The sequence below is a fragment of the Taudactylus pleione genome, unplaced genomic scaffold (assembly GCF_031769625.1).
Source record: "Taudactylus pleione unplaced genomic scaffold, aTauple2 ptg000054l, whole genome shotgun sequence".
Classification (NCBI taxonomy): Eukaryota; Metazoa; Chordata; class Amphibia; order Anura; family Myobatrachidae; genus Taudactylus; species Taudactylus pleione.
Window position 1 is genome coordinate 11,115,460 of NW_028284456.1, and position 19,681 is coordinate 11,135,140.

The window sequence follows — 19,681 nt, forward strand, 5'->3', positions numbered from 1 at the left end:
AGGGCCATAACTAGGGTGGTGCAACGTGTGCCATGGCAAACAGCACCGCAGAGCAGGGGGCTCTGTTGGCGGCGCCTGTCAGTCCTTCTCACTTGTAGCTTACTCTTCTTTTATTCCGTTATTTCCTGGCAACCCTATCTTCTCCATGGCTGACTCCACCTCTGTGTGGCCACCTCCCTAAGCACCTTCAGTCACATCCTCCTTTATTTAACACACACATTTCAAAATACAGTCATACCCGGAACTCGAACCCGTCACCTTTGCATAATTATTGTGTATCATCACTGCAGCTATTGGATTCACACTTTGTTTGGCAGTGACACCTGGATAACATTGCTACCCATTCATCATCGTATGGGACAAATCAGATTTGTCATGCTCCTTCCCCATGAGGCCATTACCCTTTTTCAGATGAGAGTCTTATGTCCGTATTTGAAAAATGGTGTGTGTGTGTGGGGTGGGGGGTGCCAATGCCGTTTCTGGCCTAGAGCACCAAAAAGTCTAGTTACGGCTCTGATTAACAGGTATTATACATGTGCCCATGTAGCCTGTGCTGCCTTTCCACAAATCTATACTGGCATTCATGAATGGCCAAATTGCACTAATATGGTTGTTTAGGGCCTTGGCTGAACACCCAGATTTTAATCTAGGAATTTCTGCCTGTACTTGTTGACCAAGCCAAAACCCCTGCACACTATGCTATGGAGGTAATGATTTTCTGCCATAACAATTTTTTAGATACAGCAATCAAAGTGAAGAACCAATATCACAATTTTTATGGCTAGTTTATGCCAAAGCAGAGGTATTCCTGCCATGAAGGTGAGTGCTTCATCTGCAGGAGATAGGAGGCATCGGATGAACAGTACTAAAGCTTACTATGACCCCCTTAATAATACATTCTCCTTTAATGTGATAATTTATAGTATCCTAATATCATTAGCTTCCGCTTCCACAAAAAAAAGAAAAACAACTCCAATGTTTTAATGATGACATTACTGCTGTTCAATGACAGTATCAGAATAATTACAATGGTACACACATTTTTGATATATTAAATTATATTATTATGTTTCCATTTATAGGAAGGAGTCATTACAGAATCTGAGGTTCAGTGTTTAGTACACTGTAAGAATCCATTAAAACAGTCAGGATTGTGCTGCCCTACATGTCCAGGTAATGCATTAAACCAATGCTGTGAAATGTGAAATGGAAATGTAAAATACAGCATGTGTTATATTATGTAACAATATGATATACTATATGATGACCCTGCTGAATTCTAGAAAATCAGAAACAAAATAGTATATTACATGATGTGATAAATGATAAAGGTGTATTTCAGATGAAACCAATGCCCAATAATAACCAGATCAAGATCATTCAGCTTATTGTTAGTAAACTTGTTTATCACAAAACTCTTAACATATTTTCTTTCATTGAATTCAGAAACATTAATAATAGTACATTTCCAGAAACAAAAAATTCAACAAAAACAAAAAAACAATGACTTTTCTTCTATACAAAAGATTGCGACTTTTAATCGCATAGTATTCTTCTAAACTGACCATTATTGGTGTTCCATAAACTGCATTATCGGCAATAAACATTTGCTGGAATATGACAATGTAAAAATACTTGAAGTAATAGCAGTAAATTATAGTCACTGTAGTCTATTGTTAACCTCTGTTATACTGCGCTAGCTGAAAAGCTCATTCAATTTGGCCACCTACTTTCTACTTGTACAAGTAAATTGCACACCTCCAGATTACATGATCGACATACAAGAGATAGATACACATGTTAGGAGTAATGGTATGCCAACCCATTTCTGCTGCTAACTTCCTAAGGGTATTATACTGGTACCAGGTGAAATGTTCTTAACCATGCTTGGTGCCAAAAGTACAAAGCTGAGCCATATTTGTTGCCAAGTTTTACATGCAGACAAATATTCCAGTGCCAAATGTAATATTCCAAGTTGTTAGAGGGAAGTTTGCTCCTGCGCTGAATGATGTCACTGAGGTGCCACTGCACATGTGCGCCAAGCACATGCCACTGTGTACAGTGTCCCAGTACTGCGTACAGATGTAATACTTAGCGCCTCTATGTGAGACCAGTATTACTTGCATTACGGCTGTTATAAGTATCAGAGGTGGCCACCATTGTTACCCTGCATCACTGTGTATACCAGTGTTACTGATGTTAACCCTCTGTGTTACCGCTGTTACCAATAAACCCATAAGCCTGGTTATGGACTCTATGTAGACTAACGTCCATTTCATATTCCGCCGTTATCCTATTGAAACCACCAAGGTTCCACCAATTGGTTATATCAATACAAGTCATATCTGGCTTGTCTAATATACAGACCAATATCTGGTGCCAAGGCTAATGTGAAGGCTCATATTTGAGGCCAAGGCTAATATATAGATCTACATCTATTATGCAAAGGCATAGCTATTGCCAACCTTCAGGAAATCAAGTAAGCAGTCCTATTGGTCAGCTGACAATTTAAACATTGGTGACTTCCGATAACACGAGGAAATAGCAGAATAAAGTGGGACAAATATTGGGATTCCCCAGAAAGTGCTGCAGGGCTTTATTGTGCCCTGTGCCAGCCATGCCCCTCTGACCGCATGACATCATGCCGAGGGGATGGGCCGCCAACGCTAGGAATTACAGCACTGCCTGGAGCATAATCAGGATGTGCCGGGGGCCTGTACACCATGCAGTGTGTCTTTGCAGACACTCTGCTAGCCTGAAGCAGAGGCTGTGGGGCAGTGACAGTGCCTCCAACAGGTCTCTGCACTCTGTATGACGGCACTGCTCACACACCCCTAGTTACACCCTGCCCAAAAACAAAATAACAAAAAATGGGATTGCCTAGCTGGAGTCAGGATAGTTAAGGGCAATTGTTTTGTAAAGTATCCTGATGACATTAAACACATGCATACCATTTTTACATTGTAATAGTAAAGTGACCCTCTGTTGACACAGGACTTCTCAGCTACCCCCAATACAATCATTCATATAATCTGCAAATACAGATTAAAAAGCATATTTATCACTAAATTAAGTTTAATTGTGTGACAATCATTTGCAAGTATAGATAACATGTAACAATGATCACAAGATGCCAGCTACACTGTGCACTGTGCAGTCATTTACTTTCCTAACCACTTCCTCTGTCTGCTTCAGGTTGTGTATATGAAGGCCGACACTATAAAGAAAGAGATGAATTTCAGCCAGATGGAAACAAATGCCTTAAGTGCTCCTGCATCGTAAGTTTTGGTCATGGAAAAGAATAAAAGTGCTCATTTTGTTATAATTGTGTGGCATGTCATAGAATGAGAAGTACAGAACAATAATTACTTGTTAGAGGCATATTACAATTTTGATCGGAACAGTGGAAGAAAACAAAATTACTAGTATGGGAAATATTTTCTCAACAATATTTTCTTTATTTGGCACAGCAACAGTTACAATACTACAGTGTAGACCTACACACACCAGGTATACTATTCTATTCCTGAGTAGGACCCTCATTTGCCCCCAAAGCAGTCCAAACCCTTAATGGCATGGATTCAACAAGGTCTTAGAGATTCTATGCAAACCTCCAGCTCCACCAGATCCAAAAGGTGATCTATTGGATTTAAATCTGGTTATTGTACAGGCCATTAGAGTACACTGAACTCATTGGGCTCTATTCATTATGTTAATTATCGGGGACCCCAATAATTAACATTTCAACTCGCAGCAAGCGCCGGAGCAATTCATCATTACTCCAGTGCGGAGACAGCTGATCCAAAAATCAGCTGTCTCCCCAAATGTTTTCACTGCTCCCTTTGGAGCAGTGAAGCCTAGCACTGGCGAGTCAACTCCGCAGTGCTAGTATGCCTGCATGCACTAAAGTTCACGCAGGTGCACAACAGCCCCGGCGTCCGGCAGAAGGAACCGGACAGGGGTGGGGGGACCTGCCTATATTTATTTACCTACACATACTGTATTAGCATTTAGATTGTGTCTTTATTTTCAGTCAGGGACCCCTGATGAATTGGTGTAAAAGATACAACTGCAGTGCCTTCATTTGACATAGTTATTTATCAATCCATTCAAAGCAGAGAGAGTATATTTTGTTTCAGTACATAGTGCTGTGATAATATATTTTTAATTATTCATTTCCATCATAATATTTAATATATAACAGAGGTTGCATTATTAGTATATTCGAGTGGTTTACCCCTGAGGACTAGAGTGTATTCATACGTCTTTTTATATTTATTTATTTTCTACCTCAGGGTTTATTCAGAGCGATTTATTAGAGAGAAATTTTCACCTTCGCTATACAATTTTGTATGACATCTCAGTATGATCTGCGTGATTTCATTAAATGTTTATTGTTATTTGTCAACTTATTAGAGTGTATTAATTATCACTCTTTTTAGAGGGAATTTAATAAAGGTTACATTTTATTTATCTATTATCTACTATCCATTTTTCAATGATTATTTCTTTAAAAGTGTACCAAAAAGCGAGTTTTTGTCTTTTGTTGCCCTTTGCAACAACCTTTGTATATGTCCTGCTTTACCTTTTTGGCCCAAAAACTGTAAATTCTCACCTGCTTTTGTAGAAATTAAGTGATAATGAATAGACCCCATTGTCTTGTTCATGGAACTAACTTGAGATGACGTGCTGGCAGCTGCCATTAGAAACTAGACTGTGGCCACAAAGGAACTCACACAGGGAATTTTGCTGTTAAATGCATTGCCCTTCTAATTTTCGGCTTAAACACGCCAGGAAGTGGCGGCTTTTGCAAACAGTCGCTTAGTAAATAAACCCCTTGATATTCGTTCTGTGAAACGACAACAGTTCAGATCAGCTATTCACTTTGGGACATAAATGCACTGTTTATCAAATTCTTTGTATTAAAAAGCTAGAGAACAAACCTGAAATAGCTATAAACACTGAAAAAGTGTTTATAGTCATGTTCTATACGTTCTATACGTCTAAAATCTAGACACCTGTCATTTTCCCAATGCCGGGCGCCGCGAGCGGACAGCCACGGGGGGGGGTGGTTTTTAGGTTTAGGGCACCCGGGGGGGACTTAGGGTTAGGCACCCCCCCGGGAGGGTTAGGGCTAGGCTAGGGGGAGAGAGAGTTAGGTTTAGGCACCCCCCTGGGGGAATTAGGTTTAGGCAGCGGGGAAGGGGGATTAGGGTTAGGCACTTAGAGGGGGGAGGTTAGGGTTAGGCACTTGGGGGGGAGGTTAGGGTTAGGCACCCCTAAGGAGGGTTAGGGTTAGGGGGGTAGGCAGGGGCTGGCTGGCAACTTTTAGCCTGGGGGGCAAATGCATGCAGGCGGCCCTGGCAGAGGAGTAGCGTGTAGCCAGGGTGCCCGAAGAACGTGCGTGCTACGGCGCCCCCCCCTCAAGTGTTCAAGGGAGGAGGCTGGCCATATGGGATTAATGTAAAGTAAATATAAAGATTATGGACAGCCCCGTCTTGGTGCCCATATGCAGTGCCCCCCTGTGCCCCAAGAGAGGACCCCCTTATGCAGGCCTCCAGTAGTGCCCCCAGTAGTGATCCCCCCTATGCAGTGCCCCTTATACAGTGCCCCCAGTAGTGGTCCCCCCTGTGCAGTGACCCTTGTGCCCCCAGTAGTAAGCCCCTTATATAGTGCCCCCAGTATGGGAACCCTTATGCAGTGCTCCTTATATAGTGCCCCCAGTAGCAGTCCACACCCCATGCAGTGCCCCCAATAGTGGTAACCCTTATGCAGTGCCCCTTAAATAGTGGCCCCAGTTGTAATCTCCCCCTATGCAGTACCCCCAGTATTGCCCTTTTTATAGAGCCCCAGCAGTGGTCCCTCGATGCAGTGACCCCAGTGGTAGTCCCCTCCCCCCTATGTAGTGCCCCTAGTAGTAGTCCGCTCCCCCCTATGCAGTGCCCCTAGTAGTTGTCCCCTCCCCTTGTAGTGCCCATATTAGTAGTAGTCCCCCCCCTTGTAGTGCCCCCAGTAGTGGTTCCCCTTTGTAATGCCCCCAGTAGTAGTCCCTCCCTCTTGTAGTGCCCCCAGTAGTGATTCCCCCTTTGTAGTGCCCCCAGTAGTCCCCCCTTGTAGTGCCCCCAGTAGTAGTAGTCCCCCCCTTGTATTGCCCCCATTAGTAGTAGTCCCCCCCTTGCAGTGCCTCCAGTAGTGGTTCCCCCTTGTGGTGCCCCCAGTAGTTGTCTCCCCCCTTGTAGTGCCAGCCCCCCCCCCCAGTAGACACACATAGTAAAAAACCAAAAAAAACCCCACTTACCTGAATCCCTGCTCCCGCCCGCACCATCCGCTCCTCTGTCTGTCCTTCCCGGGCCGCGCCGCTGTGCATTATGGGAGAGACGTCATATGACGTTATGATTCCTCTCCCATTGCCCACTGCAGGAGCCAGAAGATGGAGCGGCTCCTGCAGTGGGCGCAGCAGCAGCTAATGAGAGTCTGACAGACTCTCATTGGCTGCTGCTTACAACAAACACACAGCTGCCGGAGCCGGCGGCTGTGTGTTTGTCACTTGTGTAGCGCTGGCCGAACTCCGTCCGGTCAGCGCTACACACGCGGTGCAGGCTGTGTCACAGTGACACAGTCTGCACCGCGGCCCGCATGACGCTGCGGCCCGGGGGGCACATGGCACCCTGCCCCCCGGCCCAGCCCGCCACTGGGGGTAGGTTAGGTTAGTTTTTACTTACCTTAGGGACGATTGGGATTTCCGGCGCTTTCGGGCTTCCGCTGCCGGACTCTGCTGCTTTGTTGGGCTGCCGCTGCCGGGAATCGAACTGCCGGTCATGCGGCAGCCGGGATTCCATACCGAATGCGGTGAGAGTTTAGAAAACGAGAGAATTTAGCAGTAAACTCTGACACTTTTGGTTAGTTATTTATTATCAGGTGAAGAAAATAAAATAGCACCAAATTCTTTTTTGAGGTAGTTGTGTTGTTAGACTACATGCACCTAAATCATAGTATTGCAATTATTATCTCTGCATCTTTTCCCCTTCACAAGCCTGTTTATCAATCTGCAACGAGAAGGCTGATACTCGTAGTAACAGAAAATCAGCCATTCCTGCAATTTTTTAATAAAAGTTTGCCGGAGCAGCTGATTCACTTGCCCAGTGATACTGTCCGGAAGATATAAGTCTTAATTTATTGATTTCAGTCTCGGGATGTGTGCATGTTTGACCTCACTAGCAAATATATATATATATATATATTAGGGGTGTGCACCGGCCACTTTTCGTGTTTTGTGTTTTGGTTTTGGATCTGGATCTTTCTTCGTGTTTTGGATCTGGATTGGTTTTGCCAAAACTACCCTTCCGTGTTTTGGGTTCTGGGTTTTGTGTTTTGGATCTGTATTTTTTGGAAAAAAGCATAAAAACAGCTTAAATCACAGAATTTGTGGGTTTTTCTGCTCCTATGCAATTATTAACCTCAATAACCTTAATTTCCACTAATTTCCAGTCTATTCTGAACACCTCACACCTCACAATATTGTTTTTATGGCCAAAAGATTGCACCGAGGTAGCTGGATGACTATGCTAAACGACACGAGTGGGCGGCACAAACACGTGGCCCATCTAGGAGTGACACTGCAGTGGCAGACAGGATGGCAGTTTGAAAAACTAGGCCCCAAACAGTACATACTGCAAAGAAAAAAAAGAGGTGCAAGATGGAATTGTCCTTGGGCCCTCCCACCCACCCTTATGTTGTATAAATAGGACATGCACACTTTAACAAACCAATCATTTCAGTGCCAGGGTCTGCCACATGACTGTGGCTGAAATGATTGGTTCGTTTGTGCCCCCACAAAACAAGCTGGCAATTAATGTGTCCCTGTACAAACTGGCTCTACGGAGGCAAGATGTCGTCCTCATCCTCCTCATCCACCGATTCCTTGGATAAAACAGGAAAAAGGGATTTAGGTGTCCCTGGACTGCTTACGGTCTTAGCCAAGGTTTCTGAACTTGACAGTAACTTTTTATGAACGCGCTGCAGGTGCCATATAGGGAAGGATGTTCCTAGGTGGTTAACGTCCCTACCCCTACTTATTTCACCTTTACATATGGTACATATGGCAAGACAGTTGTTGTCCGGATTTGGATAGAAATATTGCCAGACCAAAGAGGTGGAATGTTTGGTCTTCTGCCCAGGCATGACCGTGATGGGTTTTTTCATCCCACGGACAACAACTGTCTCCCCCGGAGCCTGATTTAAACAAACCACATCACCATCAGAATCCTCCTCGCCAACTTCCTCCTCAGTGCCAGCTACACCAGTATCCTCATCCTGTTGTACTTCAACAGTGACATCTTCAATTTGAATCAGCAAGTGGACTCTGGGTGCTCCTTTCAGCACTTACAGGGGGCGTGCAAATGGTGGAAAGAGCCACCTCTTCCCATCCAGTGCTGGGAAGGTCATTACATCGCAACCGCCACCACACTTGGACTCTCCTTGGGGATTTGTGATCTCTTCTTAGAACGCACAGTTCTTTGCTGTGCTTTTGCCAGCTTAACTCGTTTGATTTTTTTAGCGGGAGGAGGGCTTCCATCGTCATGTGAAGCTGAACCACTAGTCATGAACATTTGGAAAGACCTTAGCCGTTCCTTGCCACTCCGTGTTGTAAATGGCATATTGGCAAGTTTACGTTTCTCTTCAGATGATTTAAATGTTTTTTTCAAGGTCATTTTCCTGAACTTTGTCATTTGGGATTGTATGTGGCCTCTACTATGACATTGGGCATCGGCCTTGGCAGACGACGTTGATGGCATGTTATCGTATATGTCATGACTAGTGGCAGCAGCTTCAGCACTAGGAGGAAGTGGTTCTTGATCTTTCCCTATTTTATTTTTTATCGGAGAAAGTTTGGTCCTCCATTTATGTTATATTGATATATACGTGCGGCTAAGGCGCACACAAACACAGAAAATAATTTTTTATTTTTGTTGGAGACTAGTGCACTTTGTGGGTTACACCACCCTTTAAGAAATGAGCCAGCCAGCCCTTTACTTATGGGACACAGGCGCACGCTTGGCGCTGCTCCTTTGTTGATGCACGTGCAGCTACAGCCCACACAATTCACAAACACATAAAATATTTTATTTGTTTTGTTTGGAGTGCCCTTTGGGGGTCACAGCACCCTTTAACGGACAAGCCAGCTGGCCTTTTACTTATGGGACACAGGCGCACGCTTGGCGCTGCTCCTTCGTTGATGCACGTGTAGCCACAGTGCACACAATTCACAAACACAGAAAAAAAAATGTATTTTGTTTGGAGTGCCCTTTGGGGGTTACAGCACCCTTTAGCGGTCAATCCAGCCGGCCCTTTATTTATGGGACACAGGCGCACGCTTGGCACTACTTTGTTGATGCACGTGCGGCTACTGCGCACACAATTCACAAACACAGAAAAAATTTTTTTATTTGGTTTGGAGTGTACTTTGAGGGTTACAGCACCCTTTAATGGTCAAACCAGCTGGCCCTTTACTTATGACACAGGCGCACGCTTGGCACTACTTTGTTGATGCACGTGCGGCTACTGCGCACACAATTCACAAACACAGAAAATATTTTTTTATTTGGTTTGGAGTGTACTCTGGTGGTTACAGCACCCTTTAACGGTCAAGCCAGCTGGCCCTTTACTTATGACACAGGCGCACGCTTGGCACTACTTTGTTGATGCACGTGCGGCTACTGCGCACACAATTCACAAACACAGAAAATATTTTTTTATTGGGTTTGGAGTGTACTTTGGGGGTTACAGCACCCTTTAACGGTCAAGCCAGCCGGCCCTTTACTTATGACACAGGCGCACGCTTGGCACTACTTTGTTGATGCACGTGCGGCTACTGCGCACACAATTCACAAACACAGAAAATATTTTTTTATTTGGTTTGGAGTGTACTTTGGGGGCTACAGCACCCTTTAATGGTCAAGCCAGCCAGCCCTTTACTTATGACACAGGCGCACGCTTGGCACTACTTTGTTGATGCAAGTGCGGCTACTGCGCACACAATTCACAAACACAGAAAAAACATATATTTTTTTAGCACTTGGGGGGAACACCCCTGACGGACAGAGCACCCCCTGGACAACAGTACAGCACCCCTTTAGGACTGGGACACTGCACAGGACTTTGGAGTGGACACAGCCCCTATGGACGACAACTGACTGCACAACACAGTCCAGCCAGCCCCATTGGACTTTGAAGTAGTGGACACAGCCCCTATGGACAACAGCAGCACAGCACAACACAGCCAGCCCCTATGGACTTTGAAGTAGTGGACACAGCCCCTATGGACAACAGCAGCGCAGCACAGCACAGCACAACACTACTCTGCACTACACTACACTACACAGCCCAGCCAGCCCTAACTCCCACCCTCCCTCTTCACTGTCCACAGCCGAGTGAGAAAATGGCGCCGACGCGGGTACCTTATATAGGATCCAAAACCCGCGAGACCCGGAAGGCGGGATGATGACGTTTTGCCTCGATTTCAGATCCGAGTCAGGCGGGAAAAGTCGAGCCTGACTCGGATCGGCCTCGGATCGGGAGGGCTCGGGGGGGTTCGGATTTCAGAAATCCGAACCCGCTCACCCCTAATATATATATATATATATATATATATATATACATATATATATACATTCTCTCTTGCAAAATCCATCCTGACCCGGCATAAGCAGAAGAAGGATTGCAGCAGTACTTGTACTGAGTTGTAATCCTGCCATTTTTGTTAATTAGCAAGGGAAAGCTTTCACCAATGAGATACAGCACATCTTTTTTTCTGTCAGGGATTAGCAGTGCTATCATCGGCAGGTACCCTAAATAGCATTTTTCTCCTTTTGATAAATAGGCCTGCCAGTATTAATGCAGTAAAATTTTGCTGTGATTAAAATAAAACAGTAGATATGCCTAATATTTGTAATTATTATTTAGATGTAACACATTGCCACAACTACTCAACTGTAATCAAAATGTGACCATTTTAGAATTGTACTGAAGTCTGTGTATATTTCATCCCAAAGCAATCACACAAGCTGTTCAAAATCTGATTTGTCACTTAATGATGACATTTGGTAATTTGGCATTTGAGTCCAGATTTGGATTATGGGCCTGATTCAGACCCACTCGCGAGCGGCTGTCCGCTCGCAAGTGGGTCGATGTTCTGGACTGAGCATGCGCACGACGGAGGGAGCTCCGTCGTGCGCATGCGCCAGACGCGCCGAGCGAAGGAAAGTCCTTCGCTCGTTGTGTCCGATCAAAGGGGGCGTGCTGTCAATGTTGATTGACAGCACGCCCCCTTTGGTAGGCGTGCCGGGGGCGTGCCTCCCTGACGGGGGCGTTCCCACGGGAACGCCTCCCGTCAAAAGCCGGCCCACTGACATCACTAGTGATGTCAGTGGGAGTGATTTTGGCTCTGATAGAGCCAAAATCACTCCGGAGCTTGCGGTTGAAAACCTCAACCGCAGGCTCCGGCTCGCAATTTCGATGGTCGCGATGGTCTCGACCATCGCGGCCATCAAAATGCACGCTCGTATAGCCTGTGGGTGGTGACCCACAGCTATACGAGCGTCCAGAAGGACGCTCCATTTTCATGGAGGCCGGCCCTCATTCAGAGCGTGCGCTCTGCTCAGAGCGTACGGCTCTGAATGAGGGCCTATGTTTTTTGTTGGTCTGAATGACTTGACCTGAGAAGAGTGTCACACCTCCCAGCATTAGGGAGTCAGCAGTTGGAACATTTGCACCAGGGCTGAGGCAGCAGAAGAGCACTAAAGTCTGGGGGAAGTTTGTGCTGCAGAGATAGAGAGCCAAACATAGGGACTCCCACTGCTGCCTTCTCATACCTGTCCGACGACAAACAAAAGCATAAACATCAGGAACATCGATGCAGATTGACCTGCCTCAAACACTGCGGCTCTCCTGACATGCAGAGAGCTCTCATGCTATATAGGAGATTGTAATGGCTAATTTATGCACGCCCATGAAACTCGTGTAAACAGAACGCCTGTGTTTTTGTGACTACCCCCTATTACCTCCCCCAAATGCTGAATACATGTCACACAACTTGCGAGAGTAACCACAATGCAATCTCTGTGAGTGTGCAGTGCGGCATTTGTGCAAGTACAATGGTAAACAATGGCTTAATCTGCGTAAATATCAGCATTGCGTAAATCCTGAATCAGGACCTAAGTATATGCCTAGTGCCTGTAAATCAGGAAGAGAGAAATGCATCAGCAGGGAGATGAGCTCTCTATTTATACATATCATACCAGCTACATTGTGACAAAGGGTTTCATAGCTAAAAGATAATAATCTATATAATAAGCGAGAAAGTGTATGTCTATCTGTCTGTGCTTTATATATGGCCAGAATTTTGTACCTAGCTCCACCAAACTTGGCATGGTGGTGTAGTTTAACCAGGATTAGGATTTTGGCTATGTTTGAAGTTCATCAGGGCCTTGGAGGTCTACATGGTGCCAACCAAGTAGGCCGTGTAGTCTCTGATTTGACATTTTTGTTTAAGCAAGTTCGCTCAGCATGTCTTCCAGTGCCAACAACTGCACTGAGCTGAAGGTACAGGATGATATGTACCAGTAGGGGGGTAGGTAGAGCTCCAATGGAAGAGCAGTGAGTTGGAGGATCAACTGTCACACTGCACCTGCACTGACAGTTACTAATTTCCTCCAAGCACATATGAAGCTATTTGGTGAATCCTTCAATTTCCAATACATGAGAAGTATCCAACAGTTAAGCATTTGAGTGTACATTTGGGAAATGACACTTGGGGAATGGTCAGCGTGTGTATGCTGGTAATGCACAAGAAAGAGCTCAAGCTCCCCCAGAGACTACACTTACTGCCTTCTTTAAGTTGTATCAAACTGATGAGTTTGCATGCAACAGGATTTTCTACAATTTCTACAATCATGTTAACAAACAGTGGAGTACTTTTCAGGATTAATGGAATGGGGTTATAGGTGAGGACAATGTAAAAAATTAAACCTGGGCAACGCTGGGTATCCCAGCTAGTTAATAATAATTGTGCTTCGGGGGCCAGGATGCTGGTCTACTCTTCCAGTAAACAAGTATGTATACTACAGTTAAAATATTGATCTAAAGTTAGGGTCTTGTTCAATTTACAAGAACCACTATGTAGCTTTATTTCTTTTGTTACTGCTGGTAGACTTAACATCACAAACACATTTATGATAGAAGTTCTGCAGTGTAACGGAAAGATGTCCGTGATTACATCAGAGTCACATATATTAACGTTTCTTCTTGGTCGTGACCTGAAGCATCAGTCCTGCCTATTTACCATAAAGTTGTTTTTAGACATGTGAAATTATTCACGTTTCTTAAGACATAAAACCAGATGAGGGAATTTCTGGAATAGACTCTTATCTCATAAAAGACATAACGTATACATTTGAAAAGATAAAAAAAAACTTCAGTGGTTCTGTTTAACATTAAAATACATTTTAATATGCATAGGTGTCCAGTGTTTTCCTCTAGAAAATCCTGTATGTAAATATTGTGTGTTTTCAGAAAACTGCAACCTTCCAATTAGTTTACAACTGCTCCTTATTGGGCACAGCTTATGGAGAAGTCCAACCAGTAAGGATGCCCCCATCTAATAATGTTAAATTCAATTATTTCATTAATCTGACTCATCACATTATGTGTTTTATATCATTTGGTATTATGGTATACACAACTTTACATAGATGCATATGTGCCCACTTTTCTGCGCATGTGCAGTATAATTTATTTGAGATATGTTCAAGAATGCCAAGATGGGAGTTATTAGAATGTGTCTGAATTCCCAGGCCTGCCAGTGTGCAGTGGTGAAGCTAGGCTTTCTGTCATCGGGGGCAAAGACTTAGGACCTCATTCAGAGCTGGTCGCACAGAGCGTGCGGTTGGTCTGAATGAGGGGAGGATGTCTTGAATTTTCAAGACGTCCTCCTTTGCGGTGGTAAGGCTGTGGGTTAACACCCACAGCCTTACGACCGCCTAAGGTGATGGTCGCGATGGTCAAGACCATTGCGACCATCGGGGCTTACGACGAGACCCTAGGGTAGGGTCTCCCTTTGTCGTAAGCCCCGGAGAGCTTTCGGCTCTGTCTGAGCCGGAAGCTCTCCACTGACATCACTAATGATGTCAGTGGGGCCGCCCCCAAATGGAAGGCATTCCCATGGGAATGCCCCCGTTTGGCCTGCCACCCCCCCGGCCCGCCTTCCTAACGGGGCGAGCTGTCAATCAACATCAACAGCTCACCCGCTTTGGATCGAGACCCGCTACGACCGGCGCTGTCAGTCGTAGCGGGTCTCACACATGCGCACGATGGCGCCGGCGCCGTCGTGCTCATGCTCTGTGGGGGGCCATCGACCCGGTCCGAGTGCATCGGCGCTAACGACCGGGTCTGAATGACCCCCTTAGTGCCTTCCATCCTCTGTCTCAAGAATCAGAGGTGAATAACCCTGCCTGTACTGCACTACCTCACCCACCACAGAGTATCCCAGTGCCAGTCATACAATACAGACAGCATAACAGTGGCTGCCATACAATTCACAAAGCAAAGCAGTTATAGCCATACAATTCACAGAGCATTGCAGTGACTATCATATAATACAGATAACATCAGTGACCGCCATATAATACAAAGAACATCAGAGATGGCACTACGATATACAGAACATTGCAGTAATTGCCATACAATTCACAGAACATTGCAGTGACTGCCATCTAATAGAGAAGAACTTTGGTGATGGCCATACAATATACAGAGCATTAGAGTTATTGCCATAAAATTCACATAGCATTGTAGCGGTTACCATTTAATAAAGTAAACAGTAACACCATAACATTATAGAAGACAGCAAGGCCCCTGTAATGGGATACATCTGATATCAGTTAATGCATCAAACTTCCCAGGCCCAGCATTCCCCTGCTTCTTCCTCCTCAAACGTGGCTTCATAGTAACTTTAAGACTCCATTAAATACAGAATGAAGAAGCTGGTTCCCACCCACCACAACTGTGAGGAGGTGTATAAGAGGAGGCAGGGGCCGTACAGCCTACCTCTGCAAAGCACTGCGACTTGGAAGCATAACTTTGAATTGCTCCTAAAGAAAATTACTGTTGTGACATTTAGAAAAAAATATGAATCCCACCTGGTAGCTTAAAGGATATCAATGATAAAACTTACTTATTTTAACCTAAAATGTAGGTTAAGGAAGAGCTGGCTCTGGTCAGACTCCTCAGCTGAATGCCAATGCTGCATAGCCCTGCCTCCCTCCTCCTCCCGGCTCACCTGCCTTATCCCTGTCGCCTCAGTCCTTCTCCCAGCCCTGCCTGCCTACTCTTCCCGAAATTTCTGCCTCCTACTCGGGCTGGCCTGTGTAGGGATGACCATCGACCATCGATGGTTATCTACCAATGACCGATTGTTTTTCCATCGATGTCAGACATCCAATGGTTCTACGCCATTGATGGCTTTTTTTTTTCTTCTGGACGGGGAGCTTAGCCATGCCCCTTGGTGGCCTGCTAAGCACCGCCGCTGACTGATTGGCCTGTAGCCCTCCATGGCCACCAAAACGGTAGCAATCCAGGGGTGCAAACCATCAATGGTTCACCATAGATGGTTTTGTGCCATTGACGTTAATCACCATTGGAAGCGTGTATGTTGACCACAATGGATAGCTCACCAGTGGCCATTCCTTCCCCTGTGTCATACTCCCAACTCTGTCTCTCTCATCTTCGCGGTCAGCCTTCCTCCTCTCTGCACTGTGGGTGTGCTAGGTCACTTGCAGGCAGCTGCAGCACTGCATATTTGAAGTAGGGGTGAGCGGGTTCGGATTTCTGAAATCCGAACCCCCCCGAGCCCCCCCGATCCGAGGCAGATCCGAGTCAGGCTCGACTTTTCCCGCCTGACTCGGATCTGAAATCGAGGCAAAACGTCATCATCCCGCCTTCCGAGTCTCGCGGGTTTTGGAACCTATATAAGGTACCCGCGTCGGCGCCATTTTCTCACTCGGCTGTGGACAGTGAAGAGGGAGGGTGGGAGTTAGGGCTGGCTGGGCTGTGTAGTGTAGTGCAGAGTAGTGTTGTGCTGTGCTGCGCTGTGCTGCTGTTGTCCACTACTTCAAAGTCCATAGGGGCTGGCTATGTTGTGCTGTGCTGCTGTTGTTAATAGGGGCTGTGTCCACTACTTCAAAGTCCATAGGGGCTGGCTGGACTGTGTTGTGCAGTCAGTTGTCCATAGGGGCTGTGTCCACTCCAAAGTCCTGTGCAGTGTCCCAGTCCTAAAGGGGTGCTGTAGTGTTGTCCAGGGGGTGCTCTGTCCATCAGGGGTGCTCCCCCCAAGTGCTAAAAAAATAATATTTTTTGTGTGTTTGTGAATTGTGTGCGCAGTAGCCGCATGTGCATCAACAAAGTAGTGCCAAGCATGCGCCTGTGTCATAAGTAAAGGGCCGGCTGGCTTGACCGTTAAAGGGTGCTGTAACCCCCAAAGTACACTCCAGTCCAAACCAAAAAAAAATAATTTTCTGTGTTTGTGAATTGTGTGCGCAGTAGCGGCACGTGCATCAACAAAGTAGTGCCAAGCGTGCGCCTGTGTCATAAGTAAAGGGCCGGCTGGCTTGACCGTTAAAGGGTGCTGTAACCCCCAAAGTACACTCCAGTCCAAACCAAAAAAAAAATTATTTTCTGTGTTTGTGAATTGTGTGCGCAGTAGCCGCACGTGCATCAACAAAGTAGTGCCAAGCGTGCGCCTGTGTCATAAGTAAAGGGCCGGCTGGCTTGACCGTTAAAGGGTGCTGTAACCCCCAAAGTACACTCCAGTCCAAACCAAAAAAATATATATTTTCTGTGTTTGTGAATTGTGTGCGCAGTAGCCGCACGTGCATCAACAAAGTAGTGCCAAGCGTGCGCCTGTGTCATAAGTAAAGGGCCGGCTGGCTTGACCGTTAAAGGGTGCTGTAACCCCCAAAGTACACTCCAGTCCAAACCAAAAAAATATATATTTTCTGTTTGTGAATTGTGTGCGCAGTAGCCGCACGTGCATCAACAAAGTAGTGCCAAGCGTGCGCCTGTGTCATAAGTAAAGGGCCGGCTGGCTTGACCATTAAAGGGTGCTGTAACCCCCAAAGTACACTCCAGTCCAAACCAAAAAAAAAATTATTTTCTGTGTTTGTGAATTGTGTGCGCAGTAGCCGCACGTGCATCAACAAAGTAGTGCCAAGCGTGCGCCTGTGTCATAAGTAAAGGGCCGGCTGGCTTGACCGTTAAAGGGTGCTGTAACCCCCAAAGTACACTCCAGTCCAAACCAAAAAAAAAATTATTTTCTGTGTTTGTGAATTGTGTGCGCAGTAGACGCACGTGCATCAACAAAGTAGTGCCAAGCGTGCGCCTGTGTCATAAGTAAAGGGCCAGCTGGCTTGACCGTTAAAGGGTGCTGTAACCCCCAAAGTACACTACAAACCAAAAAAAAAAATATTTTCTGTGTTTGTGACTTGTGTGCACTGTGGCTGCACGTGCATCAACAAAGGAGCAGCGCCAAGCGTGCGCCTCTGTCCCATAAGTAAAGAGCCGGCTGGCTCATTTCTTAAAGGGTGGTGTAACCCACAAAGTGCACTACTCTCCAAAAAAGTGCACTACTCTAAAAAAATATTTTCTGTGTTTGTGTGCGCTTTAGCCGCACGTATATATCAATATAACATAAATAGAGGACCAAACTTTCTCCGATAAAAATAAAATAGGGAAAGATCAAGAACCACTTCCTGCTAGTGCTATTGCTGCTGCTGGGAGTTGTTCATCATCCCAGAGAGGAAGTAGGAACATCACTACTTTTACTAAACAATTGACCCTCCAACAGTCCCTAGCGATGAGGATGAAGTACGACAGCAGTCATCCTGAAGCAAAACGTATAACTGAGGCCTTGACTGCTATGTTGGTGTTAGACGTGCATCCGGTATCCGCCATTAGTGCAGTGGGATTTAGACAATTGATGGAGGTAGTGTGTCCCCGGTTCCAAATCCCATCTAGATTCCACCTGCATCCTCAAAGCAGCAGCGACAAGCGTGCATCTGTCTGTTAAAGGGTGGTGACACCCTCAAAGTGTGCTACACAAACAATAAAAATATTGTTCTTTTTTTTCGGTCTTTGTGAAATGTGTGGGCTGTAGCCGCACCTGCATCCTTAAAGCAGCAGCGACAAGCGTGCATCTGTCTGTTAAAGGGTGGTGACACCCTCAAAGTGTGCTACACAAACAATTAAAATATTGTTCTTTTTTTTTCTGTCTTTGTGAATTGTGTGGGCTGTAGCCGCACTTGCATCCTCAAAGCAGCAGCGACAAGCGTGCGTCTGTCTGTTAAAGGGTGGTGACACCCTCAAAGTGTGCTACACAAACAATAAAAATATTGTTCTTTTTTTTTCTGTCTTTGTGAATTGTGTGGGCTGTAGCCGCACTTGCATCCTCAAAGCAGCAGCGACAAGCGTGCGTCTGTCTGTTAAAGGGTGGTGTAACCCTCAAAGTGCTCCAAAAAATAAAAAACAATTTTTTTAATGTGTTTGTGACTTGTGTGCGATGTAGCCGCACGTGCATCAACATAGTAGCAGCGCCAAGCGTGCGCCTGTGTCATAAGTCAATGGCTGGTTTGGACATCTGGTCCGGACTGAAGGATGTGCCAACAATTTCTGACAAGTCTACTGTCACTGCATATGATACTGTCCTCAAAGCAGCAGCGACAAGCGTGCGTCTGTCAGTTAAAAGGTGGTGACACCCTCAAAGTGTGCTACACAAACAATTAAAATATTGTTCTTTTTTTTTCGGTCTTTGTGAATTGTGTGGGCTGTAGCCGCACTTGCATCCTCAAAGCAGCAGCGACAAGCATGCGTCTGTCTGTTAAAGGGTGGTGTAACCCTCAAAGTGCGCTCCACAAACAATAAAAACATTTTTCTTTTTTCTGTCTTTGTGAATTGTGTGGGCTGTAGCCGCACTTGCATCCTCAAAGCAGCAGCGACAAGCGTGCGTCTGTCTGTTAAAGGATTACATCGGTGACAGCATCCAAGTAGGCATGTCAGACAGTCCGTACCTGTACTGGCAGGAGCAATTTGGAGGTCCCTGTACAAACTGGCTCTATTTTACCTGAGTTGCCCCCCCTCCAGTGTGTACTCCGAAAGAGTGTTTAGTGCAGCCGGGAACCTTGTCAGCGAAAGGCGTAGGAGGTTGCTTCCACAAAATGTGGAGAAGATGATGTTCATAAAATGAATGATCAACTCTTCCAGGGAGACCAGCCTCCAGAACGTACAGAGGGACCTGTGGTTCCAGCAGGGACGAATTAATACTCTGTGAGGATGAGGATGTACACACTGAAGAGGGTGAGGAATCGGTGGATGAGGAGGATGAGGATGACATCTTGCCTCCGTAGAGCCAGTTTGTGCGGGGACAGATTAATTGCCAGCTTGTTTTGTGGGGGCCCAAACGAACCAATAATTTCAGCCACAGTTGTGTGGCAGACCCTGGCGCTAAAATGATTGGTTTGTTAAAGTGTGCATGTCCTGTTTATACAACATAAGGGTGGGTGGGAGGGCCCGAGGACAATTCCATCTTGCACCTCTTTTTTTTCTTTGCATTATGTACAGTTTGGGGCCTAGTTTT

The 19,681-nt window shown here is 45.7% G+C and overlaps 1 protein-coding gene across 1 annotated transcript in view; it reads left to right on the plus strand.

Moving 5' to 3' along the window:
- Window positions 1-19,681, plus strand: part of BMPER (BMP binding endothelial regulator) — a 292,874-nt gene that overhangs the window by 102,628 nt on the left and 170,565 nt on the right. The window contains exons 5-6 of the mRNA XM_088464418.1: window positions 1,083-1,173; window positions 3,196-3,278. Coding sequence (XP_088320544.1) covers window positions 1,083-1,173; window positions 3,196-3,278 — 174 coding nt within the window. The remainder of the gene's footprint in view (window positions 1-1,082; window positions 1,174-3,195; window positions 3,279-19,681) is intronic.